General features: G+C 43.4%; 1 protein-coding gene across 1 annotated transcript in view; it reads left to right on the top strand.

The window, feature by feature from the left end:
• Positions 1 to 24,451, top strand: part of LOC148021626 (exocyst complex component SEC5C-like) — a 161,492-nt gene that overhangs the window by 13,623 nt on the left and 123,418 nt on the right. The window contains exons 3-4 of the mRNA XM_087697090.1: positions 7,813 to 7,958; positions 8,286 to 8,395. Of these exons, the coding sequence (XP_087553216.1) occupies positions 7,813 to 7,958; positions 8,286 to 8,395 (256 nt within the window). The remainder of the gene's footprint in view (positions 1 to 7,812; positions 7,959 to 8,285; positions 8,396 to 24,451) is intronic.

Here is a 24,451-nt window from a genome sequence, read left to right as displayed (position 1 = left end):
CTTGAGTTGTAGATTTAGAGGCTCCTCTTCGACAACAGTCTCCTTGCTCCAAGCAACACCTCATCGTCCCTGTTTTTATAGACTTAGAGGCTTCTTTAGCAGTCTCCTTGCTCTAGGGTATCCTTCGTGCTACGGCACCCTTCTATCAAATTCCCTTTATCATTTCATTTCATTCGTTTGAGTTTCACTTCTCTTCTCTTCTCAGTGTTTGCCGTACACACTTTGTGTTTCTCCTTACAAACCCTACTGTCTCTTTGGTTGCTCAGTCATTTCTTGACATGGTATTAGAGTATACTTGTTTTTCTTGACATGGTATTAGAGCATACTCATTTTCATTGATAGGAGAGTCTTTGGAGTGATGGCTTGTTGAAGGTTGCAAGGCAACGGCCTAGAATGGAATGGCTATAGAGGCAGACTATTTGTGTTTAGTTGGATGTAGGCCGCTCCATGGTGTCCCCACATGGATGAAGCGGGGGGACTTGAATGTGTATGATCCATGTGGTATAAGCTGTGATGAATTGGGGGCTGCGTGGCGGGATGTGTGAAGGTATGCTCGGGTTTACATCGAGGAAACACAACATGTACGACCACGATTAAAACACAAAGACTTAGACAGTGATGTGCAAAACTCAAACTCTAAATGCAAAACACAAAACTCAAAACTAGTGTATAGAAGGCTCAAGGAGCAGTGAGTGTCAGAGTGTGACATCCAGTGAGGATGGATCCGGAGTGTTGTAACCACCAGTTGGAGCTGTGGGAGCGAGGGAAATTGCAAAACACTGATCATTGACGTTGGAAAAGATCTAGATGACAACTATGGAGATGGGGGGTAACGTAGACAACAATGTAGATTGCAAAATGCAGCCTTGGAAGCATTCATTGATAACGAAAACTTGACGCTTGGTAGCTGAAGCTGCAAATGCAAGCAGAACATTTGAGAGATGTTGGTGATGGCAGAGGAAGACCAAACACAGTTGTAGGGAGGTCACTAGGTAGCAAGGCGGTAGCTGGAGGGCAATCACTAGGTGTTGGGAGAGTTGATGGAGAATTGGGAGCAATTGCGAAGGCTGGACAACCACTAAGTGGAAGGTTGATGATTGAAATCTGCACGTGAATGTAAGAAACTTGCACAAAAGAATAGGGCTGAATGGTGGGCAGCCTGCCTATTTATGAACGTGGAAGGATCCTCTTGATAAGGGTTTTGCATGTGGGGGACATAAATTCTCTAAAACTAATCTGCTTGTGGTAATTTACTGTTTTGGGGTTGTTTTAAATAGCTAATCAGTGGGTAATGAATTTTTAGCACAAGACCCTCCCTTAGGCCCAAAACTAGAACCAAGAAGGGACTGGAAGAAAAGCTCAAGCCTAGGTTTACCCAAGGCATCCCACCTTGAAGCAGCCAGGGCATCGGACAAAGAGTGCATGTTGGCTACCTAGTGGCCTACCAAGACTATAGAGGCAATGCTTATCATACCAAGGGAGTGTGACAAGTAGTCATTGTTGAGCTAAAACATGCATTACTTTTGCTGATTAGGCTCTTAAACAGCGCCAAAACACACTAAAAAATGCTATTTTAGAGTAAAAACCCTAAAACGGGGAGCGGTGCAAGAGAGTTTAGTGGAAACCCTAATTTTTGGGGCGCCCTTCCACATCTATAAATAGATAGGCTTGCCCCCATTCAGCCTCATTCCATTTGTGAAGGTTTCTCACTCCACGTGCAGATTTCAGCCATCAGCCTCCTCCCACGTGGCTGTTCAGCCCTTGAGACTGCTGCCACTCCATCCGTGTTTGCTCCTGCTGCTGGCGCCTTCATCCATGTTGACGTCAGCTGCTGGAGACATCATCATCTGTTGCGATCTGATCATCTAGTCATCGCCAGCCACATCAAATACTGTTTCAGCCTGCTGTTTACAACAGACTGTGCGCAGTTTCCAGCCTTCGATCTGCGGTATACTGCTGCGTTTACCAGTTTTTAGCCTCCAGACTATTGTGTTTTGGTGGTCAACCTGCTGCTATTTACTATTCAGTACTCCGACACTCCGATTGGTGGTCACAGACTTGGGATCCATCTCCGGTGGACGTTACACTCCGACATTGCTCTGCCCTTGAGCACACTGTACACTCTTAGATTCATTTACAGCATTCATTCACTTCAGAGTTGTGTTCTCTCTCTCCCTTATTCTGTTTGTGTTTGAGTTTTTGAGTTTTGCGTTTAGGGTTTGAGTTTTGCTCTCAGTGTCTGTGTCTGTCTCTTTGTGTTTCTATCATGGTTGTACACTCTGTGTGTCCTTAGTGCAAACCCTAGGAGTTTTCTTCACATGGTATCAAAGCTGGTGCTCTTGTAAAGAGTATCTTGCGGATATTGTAGAGAGCTAGTCTTTGTGCGAGGCACACAATACGTCTCGTAACCGAATCACAATGTCCCAGATACCTTCTTCTCCAGTTTCTATGATGTCTTATCAGGCTTCTCCATCATTGGAGGCCTTGAGACGACATTATGGACTTGGTGAGGAGGACGACACTCCACATTCATCAAATTTCACTAACATGATAGAGGAGGACTTTGAGGAGTACTATCACAACAAGTACAGTAATGTTTACACCCCTACTAGTTTTGCTACCACATTCGGACCGGTTGGTGAGGCTGGCCACCTCTCCAATCATGGATGACATACGGCATTCGGAACGTCTGACAATCCATCTTTATCATCTCAGCTAGGTCCGATATCAGGTTTGTACAATTCTTTTGTGTTGCATGAATCAAAACCCTCGCAAGGTACAGGATCCGGATTGCTTTGTGTATATGAACTTCAATGGAGGGGGCTCATGAAGCAAACGAAATTCAGGTACATCTACAACTTTTGTTTCATTTGAGCATATCACACACACTTCTCACTTCCCTCCCATCCCACCCTCTTCTATATTACATCTTGATCACCTCTCATAATCTTTTCAAAACCTTGGATTACACTCCACATCTGCATCACATACCCTAGGGGTTGGATCTTCCATCTCCGCTCCTAGCACCTTTTTCTTCTCCACCCCTTTCTCTACCTCTTTGTACCATGGTACTTCATGAGGGGGGAATGCTATCCTTTAACACAGTGTCTCACCTTTCAGCTAATGAGCACATCCATAACTCCTGGGTCGACTGTGATGGGCATCGCCCTCACTCTCCCCAGATTCATATCTCACATGACCACTCATACGCAGGTGTTTCCATCCTCAGCTTATGGTGCTTCTTCACACTCTCCTTGGATTACACCTACGCAGGGATTTCCATCTTCTGGTCCCCGTGTCTCCATCACACCTCCTTGGGTTCCTCATTTGGCTACCATGCGCATGCCTAGTCAGCCTATCCCTACCTATGGATCCACCTTGCACACTATCCGCATGCCTGGTGGGAACTCTGGGGCCCATTCCCATGTGTACTCCACTCCCCCATCATCCCATCCACACTATACTTTTTCACACTATCCATCTCTGAGCACTACCACTCTTGTTGCAACGGCTAAGAATGCCGTCACGGATAAGACACGTTTTAACGGGTCAAATTTTACCACTTGGTCTAATTTCATGCAACAAGTGCTTGAGTCTCAAGGTCTTTGGGACCTCGTCATTGGTCTAGAGCCTATGGTGAACCCTTGACTAGCTCACCCTGATTACATCCATCAATGGAGAGCCTGTAATGCCACAGCCAATGTTGAGCTGATGCAGGGATTGCTTCTTGAGTTTCACTCTCAGTTGCAGTACTTCCCGCTCGCGTTAGACATTGGAGTCACCTTCTCGACCACTATGCGGCTCGTGATCGTACTTGGCGTATCAATCTCGACTTTGAGCTTCAAGAGTTCTCTATTAAGGAAGGGGATGATGTGAAAGTCAACCTGGTTGAATATAGGTGGTTACTTGCCGAGTTTGCCACTACTGGCTCTCCAAAGTCAGATGACGATCAGGTTACATTCTTCTTGAATAAGTTGCTCGAAAGTACTTCAATGTCATTTAATACATCATCTCCCAACCTTGATTGCCAACCTTCTATGAGTTTGAGTGCCAGTTCTTGTGCTATGCAAGGCTGCATGATCAAGTCCACAAGAAATCTTCATCACAGTCTTATTCAGAGGAGAGGGGGTTGGTTGCCTCTTCTTCGAGAGGGAAAACCACCAGTGGCAAGAACTTGCAAATGCGAAGGTAAGACAATCAAAGGGTGATTCCTCTTCTTCAGATGGAACCAAAGAATCTAGACCTATTTGGCAGCAACTCCCTAAGAAAAATTGGTTTTGCACGCCAGAGAGTAGGCCGTGTGGACGAGGAGTGTCGCTCCAAGGCCCAAGGTCTTCTACCTAAAAAACCTCAAGAGACCGCTGCAACTGCATAGTTCAGTGGGGCTACGCCTTTCGCTCCTGCTTCATTTGCTCCTTCAGCACCTGCCATTGCTGTGAACATGTGACTTGAGTACAGTCTTAGCAGCCCATCTCTTTCACTACCCCCGAGGGACTGGTTGATTGGTTTGCAGGTTTCAATCCCGTTGCTCTTCATGCATCTATCTCACCTTTCTCCCCACCTCCTCAGGCGTTTCCTTTGCAGAGCCCCTTTTTGTGACATTGCTGAAGTGCGAGTCACCTGGCAGTGATGTATGCATGTAATGTATGCTGAAATTTTAGTTATATTGCTGAAAGTTATCCTTTCTATTGCTGTACTTGTATTTGGGCATTGTTAGTAATACAGTGACATTAATTCTTGCTATTATTTCCTGAAATTTTGAGCTGAAATTAGCTGAATATTCAGCTTGTTGTTTGCTTTCATAAATTACAGCATTGGTTTTTGGTGCATTGCTGACAAATGGCCACTAATGCTTCTAACAGCAGTGACACTAAATCCCTCCTTGAAATCAAGAGGTTTGATGGCACCGGCTTTGATCTGTGAAAGGACAGGATGCTAGGCATTTTGTTTCTCAAGATTGTGATGATACTTGGAAACTAAGCTCGCAGCTATGGTAGATGAGGATTAGGCTAGACTCAACAAGAAGGCCATTGCATACATTAAAATGGTTGTATTTGATGATGTACTTACAAACATTAAGTGTCTTGATATTGCAATCGGTCTATGATTCACATAAAGCGGTAGTTCCTTCAATTAACACTTGGACTTTACATACACACACATAAACAGAGACCTCTCTCCCTCGCTCAACACCAGATTGGCCCTGAAGACCGGCGCCCCTCTCGGTATTTCTTTATCAATTAAAAGATAGAAAATTACAAAAAATGGTAATGTTCCAAAATACATAACCTGTGAACAGTTGGTTTTCATCTCTTCTAAGTAAATCCCAGCTGCATAGGAACAGTACATCATGTCCAGATCAACATCCCGTACTGTTCAACATGTGCAGAATTCATTGTTCTTACTGTCAAGCATGTGCAGAGTTCACTATTCTTACGATTCAGCATGAGCAGAGTTCACTGTTCTTATTCAGCATGAGCAGAGTTCACTGTTCTTATTCAGCATGTGCAGAGTTCAGTGTTCTTACGATTTAGCATGTGCAGTGTTCACTGTTCTTATTCAGTATGAGCAGAGTTCATTGTTTTGATGATTCAACCCATGCAGAAAAAAAAACACAGAATTGTACCTTCGATGGAATCAATTCATCATGCAAAGCGTTTCTTCTGAGAATAGAGAGAGAGGTGATCAGAGGGAGCAAGCTCTATCTCCGTGCTTGAGCGAGAGACATAGAAGTACTCTCCATGGCTGGTTTTCTTGTAGCAATCTGCCCTCAGCTCCTCCAAACTTCATTCTCCCCTCTGCCCCTTATGCCTATTACGTTTTTTTAAAATGCTCTCTCTCTCTCTCTCTCTCTCTCGAATTTGTGCCACATGGCATACATGTAACAATTTTCCCGTTTAAACCTTCCGGTTTTAAATTCTCCATGATCGGTGCAAAATTTGACCTCGACGCACAGACCAGAGAATTAATCCTTGTGTAAAAACGAAGATAATGACGTGAACAGATTCTGGGGTCCAAAAATAGTAACTCCCTAAATTTTAGGGATGGTGACCCTTGCATTCCTCAAGTTGTTCTGTGCAACTTTTATCATTGCGACTACATCAAGAGTGTAATGTGGCTCAGTTACAGTGACTTTTATTCCGTGAGCATTCTCACATGTGCATCTTTTATCTTGGCCAGACTCATTGTTCTACACTATCTCCAGTAGCTAAGCACACAGTCCCAAACCACTGGCATTCTATTCTTCAGTGCCCATTTAATATGGAACTGGTCCTAAGGCTCAGACAAACCATTAGTCCAATTTGTTCCAATGGTTGCCTCTTCTGTCCATGCAAAGATCCTACTTATTCCAAGAGAACTCTGGGGGTAAAAAGTAACAGCAACAAAAGAAAAGAAAAATAAAATATTTATATAAGTAAATAAGAAAAGCAACTGTAAAAAGTATCACCACTTGGTGACAGATATAGCTTATGCTGTATGGAAAAAGTTAATGGATACTTATGAAAATACAACTCTAGCGAATCAAGTGCATCTCATGCACAAGCTTGTGAATATGGAATTGGATGAGTCTAAGCCAACATCTGAGCATTTGAGTGCTTTCACAACTATTTTGAGTCAGTTGTTGCAGGACTCTAGTTTATAGCCCTTTAATGATAAACTGAAGGCTATTTTCTTGCTGATGACTTTGCTTGATAGCTAGGAGACTTTGGTTGTTTCACTTAGCAACAACATTGCTTTAACCTTTGATGGTGCTAGGGGTTCTATCCTCAACGAGGAGATTAGAAGAAAGTCCAGTGGTTCAGCCTATCATCTTAGAGGTAGCTCAAAGAAGAGGGTTACTGCAACAAATAAATGCAAAAGTAGGAGTAAAAGCAAGGGCAAACAAGAGGATGTTACTTGCTATCAGTGTGGGTGTAAAGGCCATAAAAAGCCGATTGCCAGTATTACAAGAAAGAGCAAGAAAGAAAGAAACAATAGGGAAAGAAAAAGAAGGATGATAAGAAAGATGATGACAGCTCTCCCTCAAAAGAAGTTGCAAAGACAAATGCTACATCTAGTGTGGTCATTGAAGAGCTCTCTGACACTGGAGAGATACTTGTTGCAGCCTCATGCAATGATGTAGATATTATGGCACTAGCAGGTGATATGCACATCACTAAAAAGGAGGTAATTGATGCCTCACTTTCAGCTCATGATGGGTTGTCCCTATCATGGATAGTGGACAGCGGTGTCTCTTTTCATGTTACTCCCTCTTTGGAGTCATTTTCTGAATACTTTGGAGAAACTTGTTGATGGTTGGGATAAAGTCCTGATTAGATGGTGATTGGGTTTTCAGATGCATGCTCGAAGCGTGATTATTCTTCACCATCTTATGTTTTTGTACAGTGGATGGGACCCAAACATGCAACAAAGCATATAGTCTGTATTTGAGTTTGCATTTGCAGCATCGACGGTGTTTGCAGGCCTTACACGCACAAGAAGATTCATACAGTTTTAACTGTATATAGCTTAAGCATTTCAATTCTTCCATTGATCTTGTGTCTGTTTAAGGGAACCGGATAATATTCTGGCTTTTGTTAATCCATTTCGTATCTTACATGGTTGGTAAGCCATAATAACTCTTCTATCTCATTCATCAGAATTCAGAAGTCACTAATCAGACCTCAGAAAGGAGTCAGGCTGCATAGCTTTTACTACAAGACATTTATGGCCAACTTTCAAGGCATCTTATGAAAGTTGAAAAATAACTTGTGACTTGCTCTCTCACTTTCTTAGGTCAAGCTCATGTTTTTCCTTCTAACTTTATTACAGCTGGCAAGGATGGTCAGAGAGATGCGAGAGACAAGGTTAACAGCTGTTTCAAACCTGCGAAGGGCTCCTACATTTAAGCGCAAGGCCAGCACAGTAGTAGAAGCTTTTCCTCGAGGCGATGATTTTATGGATCCCTTGGGATTGGGGTATGTAAAGAATATCCAAAGGCTCAGTAGAGGTACAAAATATTTTCAGTGTACATGTATATTCACGACGTATGCACATGCTTTTCTATTAGAAGGAGGGAAGGGAAAAGAGAGTGTACATGGAGAGAGAGAGAGAGAGAGAGAGAGAGAGAGAGAGAGAGAGAGTGGGAGAGGGGAGGGAGGAAGAGCATGTGTGTGTGCATGCATGGATGTATTGGTTCATATTTTCTGTCTTGCAACTGTGCCTTTTGGTTTTAAATTTAATTTTGGCTAGGTCTCCCTCTAAATTGCTGAGTGATGATCTCATATTCTAGAGTTGTATGACAGTGTCATAGACATTCGAAATCTGACTCTTGTAAAAGAAAATGCTCCTTCTGTGAAGAATGTCGATACTGATGCGAGCCAGGGGGCTGCAGCACGTGATTCATCTTCCAGAGGTAAAACATGAAGTTTCATTTTATATGTATTAATTGCTTGTGGGGCAGCATCGTATTAACACTGATTGTCTCCAGATTTATAGAAGAACTCGTATATATACTCATTTCCCCCAGATCTGTAGCAGAAGTCAAACTATTTGGCAAGCACAATGTTTCCAAAATTTTCAGTGTTGCTTTATTTGAAAATGTTTTTGATAATCTCTCACATTTAGGAAGTAAATCACTTTACAGATTCCCATGCTAGAAACTAGCTTGGCTTTGCTTTGGAGAGCAAGGAGTGCATTCTTATTCTAGTACCTGCGTGATTGTGCTCTTAAATGAAGATGCGATCCACAGGATCAACTCTCTCGTATGTAGGGTTTCGAAAAATTTCTCACAGCAGAGAACCTGCTGGTAGCTGTAATTCTTGGGTATGTGTCATTGCCTTAATGAAATGTGTTTTCATTTGGTCCTGCTTTGGCTGTTTCGAGCTTTCTTGCAGAACTTTATATATGCTCCCTGGCATCATAGTAACCATGAAACAAGAGTGACATGTGAAACATGTTTCGCTAAGAAAATGTTTCAGTATGCAGTGTTTTGCCTCCCTGTCCGCTCCAAGAAAGCAATACAACTTCTATTAAAGAACTGATACTTGTACTTTAAATGTGCTTTGCCCCCATTTCAAGGTGGGATTGACAGATCAGGCTGAGGTTTTAACCCTTGGATGAGTTCCCAAAAGGCCCTGAGACTTTAGCACTTGTTACATTAGATTGGGCTAAATGTTGGAATGGAAAGGCAAAAGGAAGTTTGATTACTTTATGGATTCTTAACACTACCAATTGAACAAGAGATGCATTTGCAATAATCTCATAAATGCTGGCCAGCTGCTCCTTGAGATCTTTGAATTGTGTGATATAGGAATCCATGAAATCTCCCTCAGTCATATGCTCAAGCTCCCACTGTTTTTGCAAGTAGCCAACATGTGCTCCATTGCACATCCAATACAACAATACAAGTACATGCTTGGGCATAGAGCACGACCAAATATTTGGAATGACTGACCTCTCGCACGACAGGGCAATCAATGCATGTGCTTGCACATCCTTTCCATCTCAGCTTAGCTCTTTGAGGGTGGGGCTGAGCAATAGTAACAACCGATTCTTTACCACTGAAAATGCTTCTTGTTGCACAATTGGGCCCGCAACCCTTAACTCTATCCCTCATACCTACGCCCATAACTGTTTTGCAATCAACACACAGTGCATCATGTACACAGGGGTTAATAATGCCATCCAATTATCATTATTGCCAAAAAATCCAAGAAAATCATTGTGATCTGCCATGGTAATACTATCCAATGTCTATGCTAACATTAGCACAAGTCAAGCACAAGTCAATCGAGTGCATCAAGTGCATGGAGTGCCAAAAGTGCCCAAAATGAGAAGACAAACATGGCAATGCCTGCTTATCGAATTGCCCAATTGATGAATGGATTGTGTGAGGAAATCAGAACGTTAAAAAATAGCTTGTTGGTGAAACCACTATCTTTGGATTGTAGTGGTGGACCACATCTTTGGGGTGATGGAAGCTTAGTTGGTAGTGGTGGCGGCAGCCTAGTTAGGGGTGGCAACATCAAATTTGGGGCAAATGTCATGCTGATGTGTAGGAAGCCATCCCCAAAATTTCGAGTTGATTACGTAAAGATTTGGCCAGAAATTGGAATTTGAAGAGAAATTTTGGGGAAAATTTAATGTGTGAAAAGGGGGACCTGAGTGATAAATGCTGTTAATTTGGTAATAGAAATTTAATGAATGAAGGTGGTTGATAAGAGAGTGCAATAAAGATCAGCATGATGATAGGAAAGGGTTATAGCTCGTCAATTGCTAGATGCTGACCTGAGGATGTGCAACAGCATGATGCCCTGAATTGATGCAATGATGGCCTGGAGACCAGCGGGCCTTAACTGTGATGACCTTTGTGACATTGCTACTGTAGTGATGGGTCTGTGCAACTTGATGGGCTAAGCTATGGATGGACCGTGGGCCTGATTGGCCGGTGATAGGTTGGTTGCAGCAGGTGATGGACTTGTTGGTCCTATTCTCCTCTTTCTTCTCTTTGCTTGTCACACTTTCTTCTACTGTTTTGGTTCTCCTCTCCAATTCTTCTCTTGGTGTGGTGCAGGGCTGCAAGTGAAAAGCGATGGGATGTTGAGAGAGTGGAGTGTTGTGAGATGAAATGCACGAGTGTGATGAGATGGCAGGTAGGCGTTGTGATACCAATGTTGGGTTTGAAATGAAGCTCACACAAATGGTACACTATCATATATGTGTGCGAGCAAGCAAGCGCGCACGTGAGAGAGAGAGAGAGAGAGAGAGAGAGAGAGAGAGAGAGAGAGAGAGAGAGAGAGATTAACGTCTTTAAAAGGCTAGAGTGGCCTATGAGACCATAACCAATACAACTGGTATTGTCATCTCTCATCAGATAAGAAGAGAGAAAATTTATGTGTAAGTTTACATGGTATATTGGAATGAGATGTATGGAAACTGAAAAAGTTGGAAAAAAAACTAAGTTTAAAAAGATCAAGAGTGGAGGGTATCTCCCCCTCAGTCTATGGAATCCACCAACACTCTACAAGCTACCTTCGACTAAGTCATCACGCCAATCTGCCTTTGTAACGAGCAATTGTGATGCGAATGTGGCGCATATGGGCACGCATATATTGCCGATTAGGTACTCTAGGGCGTCTGCTTTGCGTAGCGTTGTAGCTTTGTCAACTATGATGCCTTTTGATGCTATATCTTGGCAATGCCTATCAGCAGGAGATGTAGTGTCTAGGGTGGTCACGGCTGGGGGTTCATCAACTATGCTAAAGTAGTCTGTAACTGCTATCTGGAGGGGTGGATGATGCTAGGGTCGCCTCCTATCTTGAAACAATAATGCTCTGCTTCGTTGGAGCTCCAACAAGAAAAGGCCCAAACATCTTTGGTCCTCATAGTCCATCACTTGTCTTTGTGGTCCAAAGCCCTCCTTAAAGAGGTAATGATAGCGGCCTCGGATATCATAGCATACAATACATCTACAAATGTAGTGCTCCTCTGTCTCTAGCTCCCATCCACAAAGCTGGCACATCCTCTGATTGACTGCAATATGGCTTCATTGACCTGTCTCAATCATCAGTTGATGCGATGAGGTGTGGATCTGACCAATAGCAACTCGGAGTCTGTGGGGCAGTTGAGCATCCATGTATCTAGGCCTCACTATGAAACCGTCGTGAGAAAGTTGCAAGAAGTGACTTTGGTATTGTGCTGTTTTCGTGCCTAATGGGGAAGGGGGACTTGGACCATGTCCTTTCTATCTCCAATTTAGTGGTGTATGCCCTGATCACACTATTGCACGACTAAGGCTCAAAGTAGGGTAGTTGAGGCTGTAATCAAACGGTGGTAGTCTATTTGTACTCATGCCATGTAAATTCAGCCACGTGCTCATGTGTGCATACCAACACTGTCTATCTCCCTCTGTCGCAAGCTGTCTTGAAGACTCTAGTGCTAGTCTGGGATATTGGTCTTTAGGGAGTTGCCATATCCTTTGAAGGAAAGTAATTGCTTGGAATAATGCCTGAACTACCATGGATGCAATGCCTAATTCTGCCCGGATGATCTCTTGTGGTACTGAGGCTTTTGCCCTTATCATATGTGCTATCATCATGACTAGCGGTCTTTCCATGTGTTCCAAGCCATCATAATGTTGTGCTTCCGGTCCATCATAGTCCATGAGTGGCATCCGTCTAGTATGATAAAGGCTTGGGCCCCAAATGGCTGCCCCATAGAGTAGTGTGGGCTTAACTAAAGTGTCAAAAAGCCACAATTTGGTACGAGGCTCTTGTAATTGTATGTGTGCACATTGCTGCTCTAGAGTACCCAAAGCTGCATATGCCTGTGCAAGCCTAGCCTCTGAAGTCTCCTTCCATGAAAACTATGGCCCCTTGAAAGTGACCCCGAGGTATACATATTGTCTAACTATTTCCACAAGCTGGCCGTCATACATAAAGTAATGCTCTGAGCGTGTTACCGAAGCTGTTGAGGTGTTAAAGACTATGATTTTAGTCTTTTCGAGATTAACCTTGAGACCTTTATCTTCACAGAACACATGCAATGCATCCAGATGCCATTGTAGTCCCTTTGGTGAATTGGAGATAAGCACCATATCATCAGCATATAAAAAAATTGGTATCAGTACCCCAGGCAAGCTGGCTCCCATGTCACCCCATCTTTGTATGTAATCGGAAATCTCGTCAGTGTACAGTCCAAACAGCAAAGGAGAGAGGGGACATCACTAGAGATTGAGTCTGTTGTTCCTCTAGGCACTCGTGCTCTCCCTGTCACAGTTTCATACAATGCATAAATACACCAATGCATATCTTCTGGGACCCCAATGGCTCGCAACCTTTGCATGAGTCTTGCACGTGGCACAGTATCAAAGGCTTTGCAGAGGTCCACAAAACAACAATAGATTCTTTGACTTTGTGATCGTCCCTCCTCATTCAAGGCCCTTAGCGTGAATATATGGTCTAGCGTATTGTATCCGTGGCGGAAACTAGCTTGTCCTCTGTAGATCGTATTTTCTTTGTTTCAGCCCACCAACTCAACTCATGCTCCACAATAGAGGCATATATCTTTGCTAGTATATGGCCAGTCATAATAGTGCGGCAGTTGTTAGCAACCAATGGATCTCCACTCTTAAAAATCGGCACTATTGTGTGGTCACACCAACTTACTGGAAACCCCTCACATATGGCTCTATTGAAGAGATTCGCCAAGATAGGGGCCGATGCATAATATGCATGTGCAAAATGCTTTGCCACAAGGCCATCTTGATCATGTGCGCTCCCATTCTTCAACCTCCAAATGGCATATCTCACCATCTTTTCCGTAAAAAAACCGCATTGTGTTTGCCTAGAGTTGGATGGACAGGGTATCTGCTCATGTGATGGAACATCGTATAGTGCCCTAGCATGTTCATGCCAAACCATAGGTGATGTCAAGTGGATTGGGGGTTGTCTCCCGTGAAATTTCCTCCATGCCCTCTTGCTGTCCCTGTTCAGAAAGAGCTGATATATCTTTGGCTAAATAATCTCTCTTCTTTTTTCGCACAAGACGACGAAATACATTCCATGCTACTTATGTGTGCATGTCCCTAGTGTAATATCCCTCTGTAGGCGGTTCCTAGTTTGTTTGCACTCATCATCATACCAAGCATTTTGAGGGGCAGTACAATTGTGTATTGTAGTAGGGCCCATCTTACATGGGAATGCCTCTGAAGCTGCAGTATGTAAAACCTTCGCTAGAGATCTAGTGGCATCTTCCAATGGTTCATGTTGGTCTAGTTGACTTAAGCCATCTCGTACTGCATCACTATAGATGTGCAATGTTTGCTCTAGAAATTCATAATGCAGGAATGTGTGTGACTGCATGCATGTTTCTTGTCTCTAACTACATGCTAGAGTAAATTTTAAGATCGCATGGTCGGCCGCTATACTGATCGGCTTATCAAATATCTTGAAATCCTTAATTTCTGGAATTAACATTGGCGAGCCAAAAAAGTCAAATTTCAGAGTTTGCAGCCACCTATTGCTTAAGAAAATGAGCCTCATGGTGCTGTACCACAGGCTGAAACTGATGATCAGCTGGTAATTTTTGAGGCAGATGATGATGGACAGCAAATAGGAGGACAAGGAGGTCATGGACAGCAAGATAGGCTTGCTGATTATGAAAATGCAGGTGCTGGTAATGAAAATGAAGGTGCTGTACAGCATGAACAGCATGCTGAAAATGGCTTACAGCAGCCAATAAATGCAAAAATAATATACTTCTAGATGTAGACCCAAATCCTGCAAATGTTGATCATTGGGTACGTAGGTCTACACGCGTAAGAAGGCAACCACATAGGTTTGATCCCTCCTTGCATTATGTGATGCTTACAGATGAGGGTGAGCCTCTTACATACAAAGAGGCCAAGTCATGCGAATTTAGTAGTAAGTGGGAGCTAGCTATGCAGGAAGAGATTAAATCTCTGTATGCAAATGATACTTAGGATCTTGTGTCGTTGCCTAAAGGAAGGAAGCCTCTTCCAAACAAATGGGTGTACAAAGTAAAGACAGTTGATGGGAAACCCAAGTACAAGGCAAGACTAGTTGCCAAAGGGTATGCACAAAAGGAGGAGATTGACTTCCAAGAGGTCTTCTCACGTGTTGTGTGAAGATGACCACTCTACGTGTGCTTTTTACTCTCATTGCTGTATTGGACTTAGAGCTGTATCAAATGGATGTAAAAACAAGTTTCTTGATTGATGAGGAAATCTACATGAAACAGCCTGAGGGCTTTGTGGTTCCTCGAAAAGGGCAAATGGTGTGTAAACTAAAACGCAGCTTGTATGCGCTGAAGCAAGCACCATGGCAGTGGTACAAAAAGTTTGACAATTTTATGCTATCTCATGAGTTTACACGCAGCCATGTAGATCATTGCTTGTACATGAAAAAGGATATAATGGCAGCCCCATCATACTTGTTTTGTATGTGGATGATATATTGCTAGCTGGGAAAAGGAAGACTAGCTTGGATACTCTCAAAAATTAGCTGAAATCAGCTTTCTCCATGAAAGATTTGGGGAATGCAGAGCATATTTTGGACATGAGGATTTGCAAAGATAGAATGCAGAAATTGCTGTTTTTATCTCAAGGAAAGTATATTGAAAAGGTATTGGACAGATTTAACATGGCTGAAGCTAAGCCTTTGGGGGTACCCTTACCTCCTTACCTTAAGCTTAGTAAAGCCAATAGCCCAAAAGATGACATGGAAGCAAATGCTATGAAGGGGGTCCCTTATGCATCAGCTTGTGGCTCTCTTATATATGCTATGGTTGCTACTTGTCCAAACATTGCTCATGCAGTGGGAGTTGTTAGCAGGTTTATGTCAAATCCTGGCAAAACACATTGGAAGGTTGTCAAGTGTATTCTTCGATACCTGAAGGGTACACAAAGAAAGCGTATTTGCTATGGGCAGGGTATACTTAGTTTGCAAGGTTATTGTGATGCAGGCATGTTAGGTGACTTGGACACTTGTAGGTCCACCAGTGGGTATTCTTTGCAGTTGCTGGTGGGGCTGTTTCTTGGTGTTCTAGGTTGCAGAACATTGTTGCACTCAGTACCACTGAAGCTGAATACATATCAGATACTGAAGCTTCTAAGGAAGCTATATGGTTGAGCAGACTTGTAGAAGATCTTAGCATGTCTATGGATACTGCAGTTTTGGGATGTGATAGCTAGAGTGCTGTGTATTTTTCTAAGAATGCCATGTATCATTCACACAAAGCATATAGATGTGCGATATCACTTCATCAAACATATTTTGAATGATGGTCAAATCACATTGACCAAGATCAAAACACAAGACAACCTTGCATACGTTCCCAATAAAAGTCTAAGTAAAGCTCAGCACGAGCATTACATACAACTAGTGGGAGTTGGTTAGAGGTTCACTTCAGACCTTTAAGTGGGAGGTTGTTGGGATAAAGGGCCGTTTCACCTTCCGTGTATAGTACACACACATTATTTAGTTGTACATGCACCCTTTACGTGTCCTAAGTATGAATACATTTTATTCTTTGTGTACCAACACATTGTTGGTACACTCATATCAAATCGTACTTTCACTGCTCTCTCTCTCTCTCCAGCCGTCACACTCTTATGCTCACTCCTCTCAAACTTCTATCACTCTTAGCTGAGCTCCAACCAAGTGGTGTTTCCATGATGGAGGTTCATCCTCCTATCCCTACACTTTCAGGTGCTTCATAGATTGGGAATGCCACCCAACACTCATTGAGTGTGGATTTGTTGTGGTACCACAGTTTGCCTTCATGGCATTACCTAGTGGGTCTTTTGGTCATTTTGCTGTGCCCCAACTGATTGTTGGATAGGGCTTACGTATCTTGGAACCTCCACCTCCACCAATACTTTATGAAAACATTCATGTTCCAGTGTCTCCTCATTAATCAGCACCCATTGGACATTCTTAGCTTGCTTCTGCCTATCCATCTCTCCCTCCTACTTATCCCTCTCCATCACCTCCTCCTCATTCATCATATTTCACTTATCCGATACCTCGTACCTTCCTCCTCATCAGTCAAACATGCCTTTAATTATAAGACTCATTTTAACGGGTCAAACTTTACACTTTGGTCAAACTCGATGAGACATGTTCTTAACTCATAGAACCCTTGGGATCTTGCGCAGGGATTGGAACCCCAACCTGATCCCGCACTTGTTCTACATAAGGTTTGTTGCTTATGGAAGGCTAGGAATGCCTTTGTCATTGTCGAGTTGATGCAAGGTCTATTATTTGAATTTCATACACAGCTTCAACGCTAACCACTATGCGGATCGCGATAGGAGCCGTTACATCAATTTGGATCATGAGCTACAAAACTTTAAAATTATTGACAAGGATAACTTGAAAGTTAAGTTGGCTGAATATCGGCGCCTTCTTGCTAAGTTTTCTACCATGAGGGTTGCTAAGTCCTTTGATGATCAAGTCACATTGTTTCTAGACAAGTTGCTGATGAGGATATACTTGCATTGTGTGCAACATGTGATCTCACAACCCACTATGCCTACATTCTATGAATTTGAGTGTTAAGCCGTTGCGTTATGCTAAGCTGTCAATCAGTTTCATACTTTAACCTCTACAGAGGGGTCTCTCATTGCTTCTTCTTAGAAGGGGTAACAAGAGAAAAGTAAACAAAATCAAAATTCTAATCAAAATAAAATTCAAACTCAAAGTCAAAGTCAAAATCAAAATCAAACCAGTGAGACCGAAGGAAACTCCTAGTCATATCTCAAATTCGGTTGTAGAATGTACTAATGAAAAATCGGTATTGTCAATATTGTCAGAAGGCTGACCACTTTGACGATGGGTGCTGATCAAAGGTGTTAAAATAAGAGGTATGCTCTCATACCATGTTAAAATAAGTGATAGTACAAAGAGACAGTAGGGTTTGCGGAGAGTACCACAGTGTACGGCAAACACGGAGAGAGGAGAAACTCAGAAACACAAGAACACGGTGATGATGCACTGAATCATGCTATGAGAGGAAAATCTGATACAATGGAGACGAAGCTCAAAAGATAACAGCAATGTCTTGTCTGAATGAGGTGGCAACATTTGTGGGAAATTTACACAATGAAGGGAGCAAAATGCAGTCCTTCGGGTAGTGGGCTTATTGAAGTAATCACTCGAAGATGAAGCACAGCTGTTGAGGGAGCGAACTGTAGTCCTCTGATATCGGGGAGTGACCTAGGTAGCAAAATGCAAATCCCAGAGTGGGGGAGCTGTTAAATGCAGGGAGAGCAGCCGAGATGCTGACACTAGGTGGATAATGATGATGCCATATGATGGAAGATGAGCCAGGTTGCAAAAACGCAAGTCCCAGCAGCCTTTGTGATAGACGAGTGATGCTAGGTGATGGAAGAGAGGCTGCAAAAACGCAGGTCCCAACAATCTCTATGATAAATGATGACGCCAGGTGATGCAGGAGGAGCTAGACTGCAAAAACGTAGGTCCCAACGGCCCTTGTGATAGATGAGTGATGAAATCATTGACCCTCGGTGATGTAGACTATCACCAAAGGCTAGGATGCTGACCCTAAGCTAGACATGATGACACCAAGCAAGGAGAAGATCTCCACATTCAAAAACGCAGGTGACAGTGGAGCGTGATGGAAAAGGGTGTTGATACCAAGTAGATGATGGTGACGCCAAGTGAAAGATGCTCCAAGTGCCAGGCTTAATGATGGAACAGGGCTCTTGAAGCAAAAGAGGAAGGGTGAAGGCAGCCATGAGCCATGAACCACAATGTCTTCCTGAAGGGGTGTGAGGATAGTGGAAGAGGCTGGTGAGAGAAGGGAAGTGGTGGTACTAACCGAAGAAGATGATCAAGTGGAAGAGGCTAGTGAGAGAAGGGAAGTGGTGGTGTTGACCGAAGAACGAGATTAAGAATGACTGAAGAGAGGTTAGATTGAATGAAGTGATCGCTTATTTACAGGCATAAGCTATCTAGGGTGGCACATCATTGTGTGGGTGCCCACTGAAAAAGTGTGGATACCGGTCTTTTTTGGGGCTCTCAGTGCGAAACCCTAAATGAAGCGCGTAAACTGAAGAAGTGGTTTCTCAACAGGTATGCTCTAATATCATGTCAAAATAAGTGACGATGCAAAGAGAGTAGGGTTTGTGGAGAGTAACATAGAGTGTGTACGACAAACATTGAGAGAGAAGAGAAACTCAGAAATACAAGAACACGGTGACGATGCACTGATCATGCTATGAGAAAAGAAGTTGATACAGCGGAGTTGAAGCTCAAAAGATAACTGCATTGGCCTATCTCAATTAGGCGGCAGCACCTATGGGAAATCTTCACAGTGAATGGAGCAAAATGCAATCCTTCGGGCAGTGGGCTATCGAAATAATCACTGGAAGGTAAAGGACAACTGTTGAGGAAGCGAACCGTAGTCCTATGATGCTGTCAGAGACATGGAAGATAATCACCAGGAAGCAAACTGTAGGACTTTGATGTTGGGGAGTGACCTGGGCACCAAAACGCAAATTGCAGAATGTTGGAGTTATCAAAAAGAGTTTGATTTAATTTGTTTGGAAAGGAAGGAGTATGGTTAGAAACAATGATGTAGCATAGAAAAATTGACTAGCCCACCTCTACAATGTCTAAGCCAATGTGAATCCTATGATCATTAGAAAGCACGAGCCAGAATAGCTCTAGAGATGCAAGAGGAAAAGAGACCTAAAAGGGTGGTCTCTTGTTATACCCAACACTTGGTCAAAGGGGAAGAAAGAATATCCCTTGGCTAAATATCTACTTTGAAGAGAAGGCTTAAAAGAATTTGGAAGTGGGCCATCCCTAACAGTGGGCACTATAAGCCAACTACCAAAGGAAGACAAGTCTTTGTCTATGGGAGAATACCTCCTGCTTCAACTAGAACTGACTTCTGAAATCACCTCTGACAGCGAAATAGAAGCATGGATGTATTGTTCTCCCTGTTACATGTTAGTCACAGAGACATTGACAGTGACAGAGGCAGAGATAGAAGCAAAAGCAAAAACAGACACAGAGGTGGAGGATCTGTTCTTCTCCTACGGAGCCTCTACAAAAGCAGAGACAGAGCCTCCAGAGGAAGAGAATGAAAATGATGAGGAAGAAAACGAAGCAGGATATGAAAGTGTAGATGAAGAATTTCCTCTGATAGCGGACGATCTTGTTGATGGCCCTACAGAGACCTCAAAGGAAGATCTCGGGGTGTTTGAGGAAATGGTCCTTGCAGCCTTTGTGATGATAGATGGGTGATGCTAGGTGACGGAGGAGAAGCCAGACTGCAAAAACGCATGTCTTAGCAGCCCCTTTGACAGACGAGTGAGGCTAGGTGATGGAGGAGGAGCCAGGTTGTAAAAATGCAAGTACCAACAGCCCCTGTGATAGACAAGTGAGGCCAGGTGATGGAAGAGAAGCTAGGCTGCAAAAACGGAGGTCCTAGCAGCCCTTGTGATATATGAGTGATGAAATCAATAATGCTCGGTGATGTAGACTATAGCCGGAGGCTAGGATGGTGATGCCAAGTTGGAGATGATGACGCTAGGTAAGAAGAAGATCTTCACATTGAAAAACGCAGGTGAAGGTGGAGGCTGATGGAAAGGGGTGCTAACGCCAAGTTGATGATGGTGATGCCAGGTGGAAGATGCTCCAGATGGAAGGCTTGATGCTGGAACAATGTGCCTGAAGCAAAGGAAGAAGGATGAAAGCAACACGAGCCATGAACTGCAATGTCCTCTTGAAGGGGTGCGAGGGCAGTGGAAGGGGATGGTGAGAGAAGGGATGTTTGATGACAGAGGAAGAGGGGTAAAGAATGAATGAAGAGTGGTGGGGTGGTGAAGAATGACTGAAGAGAGAGATGTGGTAGGAGCGAGGAATGAATGAAGTGGCTGCCTATTTATAGGCATAAGCTGTCTAGGATGGTGTATCATTGTGTGGTCGCCCATTGAAAAAGTGGTTAAAATGTGGACACTAGCTCTTTTTGGGGCTATCAGTGCGAAACCCTAAATGAAGTGTGTGAATTGAAGAAGTGGTTTCTCAACAGCCCCTCTTAGGCCAAAAAGGGATTAAGAAAGAGGAGCAGGAGAGATACGATAAAGATGTAGAAGATCCCGGAGATCCAAGATTGCCACCTGAAAGGTAACCTGTAGTAAGGAACAATAGACGGGATGAATTGTAGAACCTGACTTCACCTTGGGAGAGAAGCCAATAGCTCTATAATTCCATGCTAGAAGGAATTCGAAGGTCTCGTTACCAACAAGTCGTGGTTGAACCTCTAAGGCCTTGATTGAGGCGGTCTCTAAAGATCCTGGGTATCAAGAAGAGAAATGACTACTTGAAGGCAGCCATACCAAAAGAGTAGATGGTAGGTGATGAATTTCATGATGAGTAGATCCCCGCCTTGAGGATGGAGGGAGAGGGGCCCTCTCCGAGGCCAAAGAAGAGGTAGGAGCCTCCTTGGAGGACAAAAAAAGTACATTCCCCTCTGAATCCCTCTCGACAAGAGAGAGGGAATCTAAAAACTCATGCATTACGGACTCTGAATCATCTGATGATGAAGGAAGTGCCATTGGTCATGCGGAAGAAGGTATTTGGGGTATCAAAGATATTGAAGAACTCCCAGAGGTGGCCTCTCGAACTTGAGTAGTCGAGGGTGGGGGAAAGGGAGGCTTTGTGCAATGGTCATTGTCTCTTAGTAGAGCGGACGGCGGAGCTGAAGTAAAGGAAGGTGTTGAACAATCACTATCTCTCAAAGGAGCGAATTGTTGAGGGGACAATATCCAACAATCACTGTCTCTCAAAGGAGTGGACTGCAAAACTGCGAGTTGTCGAGGTGGCATTCTTGAAACCCTAGAAGAAGTAGGAACAACCTTTGTAGCACATTGCGGGGGTTGTGAGGAGGCTTTGTTACCAATCGATCCTCTTGTGGCTTGAAAGGGCTTAGTGCACATTGGATGCATCTTATTGCCTTGAGCATAAAAATCTGAAAGTCAGTGTAGAATAAACTCTATGGCCTAGAATGGAGAGGTAATACAATGAGTGCCCGGGGATAGATGCATATACTTTGGTGGGATAGGGAGCAAAGGTCCATGGCACCAAGCATATACTTTGGTGGGGGGTCCGGTGATGCCAAGAGCAGCATTGAGTGGTTTGTCCATCTGCTTGTGGAGAAGTCATAGCATTGGAGTATCAACTTGTAAAAGGGTGGGTGGGTGGGAGAGGAGGAGAAGGGTATCTTTGTCTCATGATGTAGCGGAAACGAGGGGGGAAATTAGTAGACGATGTCGAACTTGCAATCAGTCTTTGCCTTCTTTGATGAACATGGTCTTTAGCTCTTTGAGCTTTTGCGCTCTGATATCATGTAAAAAATAACAGGTATGCTTTGATACCATGTCAACATAAGCGACAATGCAGAGAAACAATAGGGTTTACGGGGAGTGACTTAGAGTATGTGAAACCAACATTCCTTCTCGGATAGGGTGGTTTAACTTGATTAAGCACTTAATTACAGCAATTAGCAAATGAACATAGACTGAAATGCTCACTTTACCTTCATAAACTTGGACAGTGGACACCCCTGTTGGCCCCGCACAAGTTAACTAAAACATAAGGTGCATCTAAGAATTGATGTGTGAAAAAAACCAATACTTGTGTGCACAATTGTGGAATTGTCTTTTATATGAGCTTGTGCCTTGTATTGATGATGCATCACCTCAATGGTTCTTAGCTTTTGTGATTGGAATGCCATTAAGGTGATCCTTTAATTTCAATTCCTGATGGATAAATTACAAGTCGAGATTTCACAATCTCCTTGGCTGATTCAAAAGCCCCTTGCTGTTGCTATAATTAGCAAAACATTTGGGCAAATTGCCCCTTGTTTTTCACCCAAGACTTGCTCTAATGGAACCCCAACTGGTCAAATGTTGCCCCAAATTCACAATAGATGGGCTGACATCTGAAATCCTCACAATTCCACGAATTTCCGGTGCTGATTTCAGTGTACAATGCCTTTGACTGATGGCACGGGTCCCAAGGTGGCTGCTAAACCCTAATTACTGCTGTAATTTAGGGTTTACAGCAGTAAACTCTTTGCTGTCCACCAAATTTGGCTGTACTCTGCTACCCATGGCTGAGAATTGCTGAGAATACTTGAGCATAGATTGGAGGAGATGAGAGAATGCTATAGAAAGAGAGAAAATCAGCTGAAATGTATCTTCTGATTCGGAGCTCTGATGACAAATCTGATGGCACCAACAGCTTCAAAAGGGGGGTAAAACACCAGTTCGGCTGGCGAGCCCTCCTCTCCTACTGCCGCCTCTCTTGAGACGGAAGAGAAAATTTGCTGCCCCCTGTCTTGTTGTGGTGCGCGATCAATTGTCGTCGCCTCTCAGAGCCAAATCTGATTACCTCCTCTCCCTCCACCAAGCTCCGAATGGCTGCCATTTAGCTTCCACCACCCTCCAGCAGCCTTCTCTCTAGTTGCATGGGAAAGTTTTGCCAAGTGGCAGCCTTCCTAATGCATTTTCAGCCATTAAATTATTTTTTCAGAATTAATTAATTCTGAAAATTGATTTCAGTCCTTTTGATCGTGCCCAAAATTAAACATGCCTATCTGGAATGAAAAAAAATTAAACATGCCTATCTGGAATGAAATTGGCTAGGCCATTTGCAACTTGGAGTGGTTCCCAACCGCTGTTGACCCTTAGACTAGCATTAATTAATTAATTAATGCTAGTCCCTAGTGTCACCACTGACACTTAATGGCTAAACAATTGTCCTAGGGTCCAACCTTGCACGAACGGACCACCAAAACCCAGTTGGCATAACTTAACACAACTTTTGCCTTTAACACCCACTGCATCCTCGGGAACCTTGGCCCGTTCCCATGAAATAACTGCCATGTGCATCACATGTGCTAAACAACCTTGCACATTTGATTAGTAACTTAATCAAATGTTACTAGCAAGATTAAAGCATCTCAAAATTTCACGTCCCCGTGATAGTATGTACATCAAGCATGGCGAGAGAAGAGAAACTCAAAAACAAAAGAAGAATACAATGATAATGTACTGAATCATGCTATGAGAAGAAAAGATGAGATAGTGGAGGCGAAGCTCAAAAGATAACTACACTATCCTATTTGAATCATGTAGTAGCACTTGTGGGAAATTTGCATAGTGAAGGGAGCAAAACACAATCCTTTGGGCAGTGGGCTATCAAAGGAATCACTCGAAGGTGAATGACAGCTGTTGAGGGAGCGAACCGCAGATCTTTGACACCGTCAGAGATGTGGAAGATGGTCACCAATTGTTGAGGGAGCAAACAACAGTCCTTTGATGCCAGATAGTGACCTGGATAGCAAAAATGCAAATTTGAGTGTCGGAGTTGTCAAACGTAGGGAGAGCAGTCCAGATGCTAGCTCTAGGTGGATAATGATGACATTAGATGATGGAAGATGAGCTGGGCTGCAGAAACATAGGCCCCAACAGCCTTTGTGATAGATGAGTGATGCTAGGTGATGGAGAAGAAGTCAGGCTGCAAAAACACAAGTCCAAGTTGCCCCTGTGATAAATGAGTGACACTAGGTGATGGAGGAGGAGCCAGGCTGCAAAAACGTGGGTCCTAGCAGCTCTTGTGATAGATGACTGATGAAATCACTGATGCTTGGTGATATAGACTATTGCTTGAAGCTAGGATGCTAATGCCAAGCTAGAGATGATTGATGCTAGGCAAGGAGAAGATCTTCACACTGAAAAACGCAGGTGAAGGTGGATCATGATGGCAAAGGGTGTTGACGCCAAGCAGATGATGGTGACACTAGGTGAAAGATGCTCCAAATGCAAGGCTTGATGATGGAATAGGGCACTTGACGTAGAAGAGGAAGGGTGAAGGAAACCATGAGCCACGAACCGCAAAGTCCTCTTGAAGGA

The sequence above is a fragment of the Lygodium microphyllum genome, chromosome 17 (genome assembly GCF_053477565.2).
Source record: "Lygodium microphyllum isolate KBCC chromosome 17, Lygodium_microphyllum_v1.1.10, whole genome shotgun sequence".
Taxonomy (NCBI): domain Eukaryota; kingdom Viridiplantae; phylum Streptophyta; class Polypodiopsida; order Schizaeales; family Lygodiaceae; genus Lygodium; species Lygodium microphyllum.
Note: the sequence above shows the minus strand (reverse complement) of the source record. Positions and strands in the feature narration are given on the sequence as shown.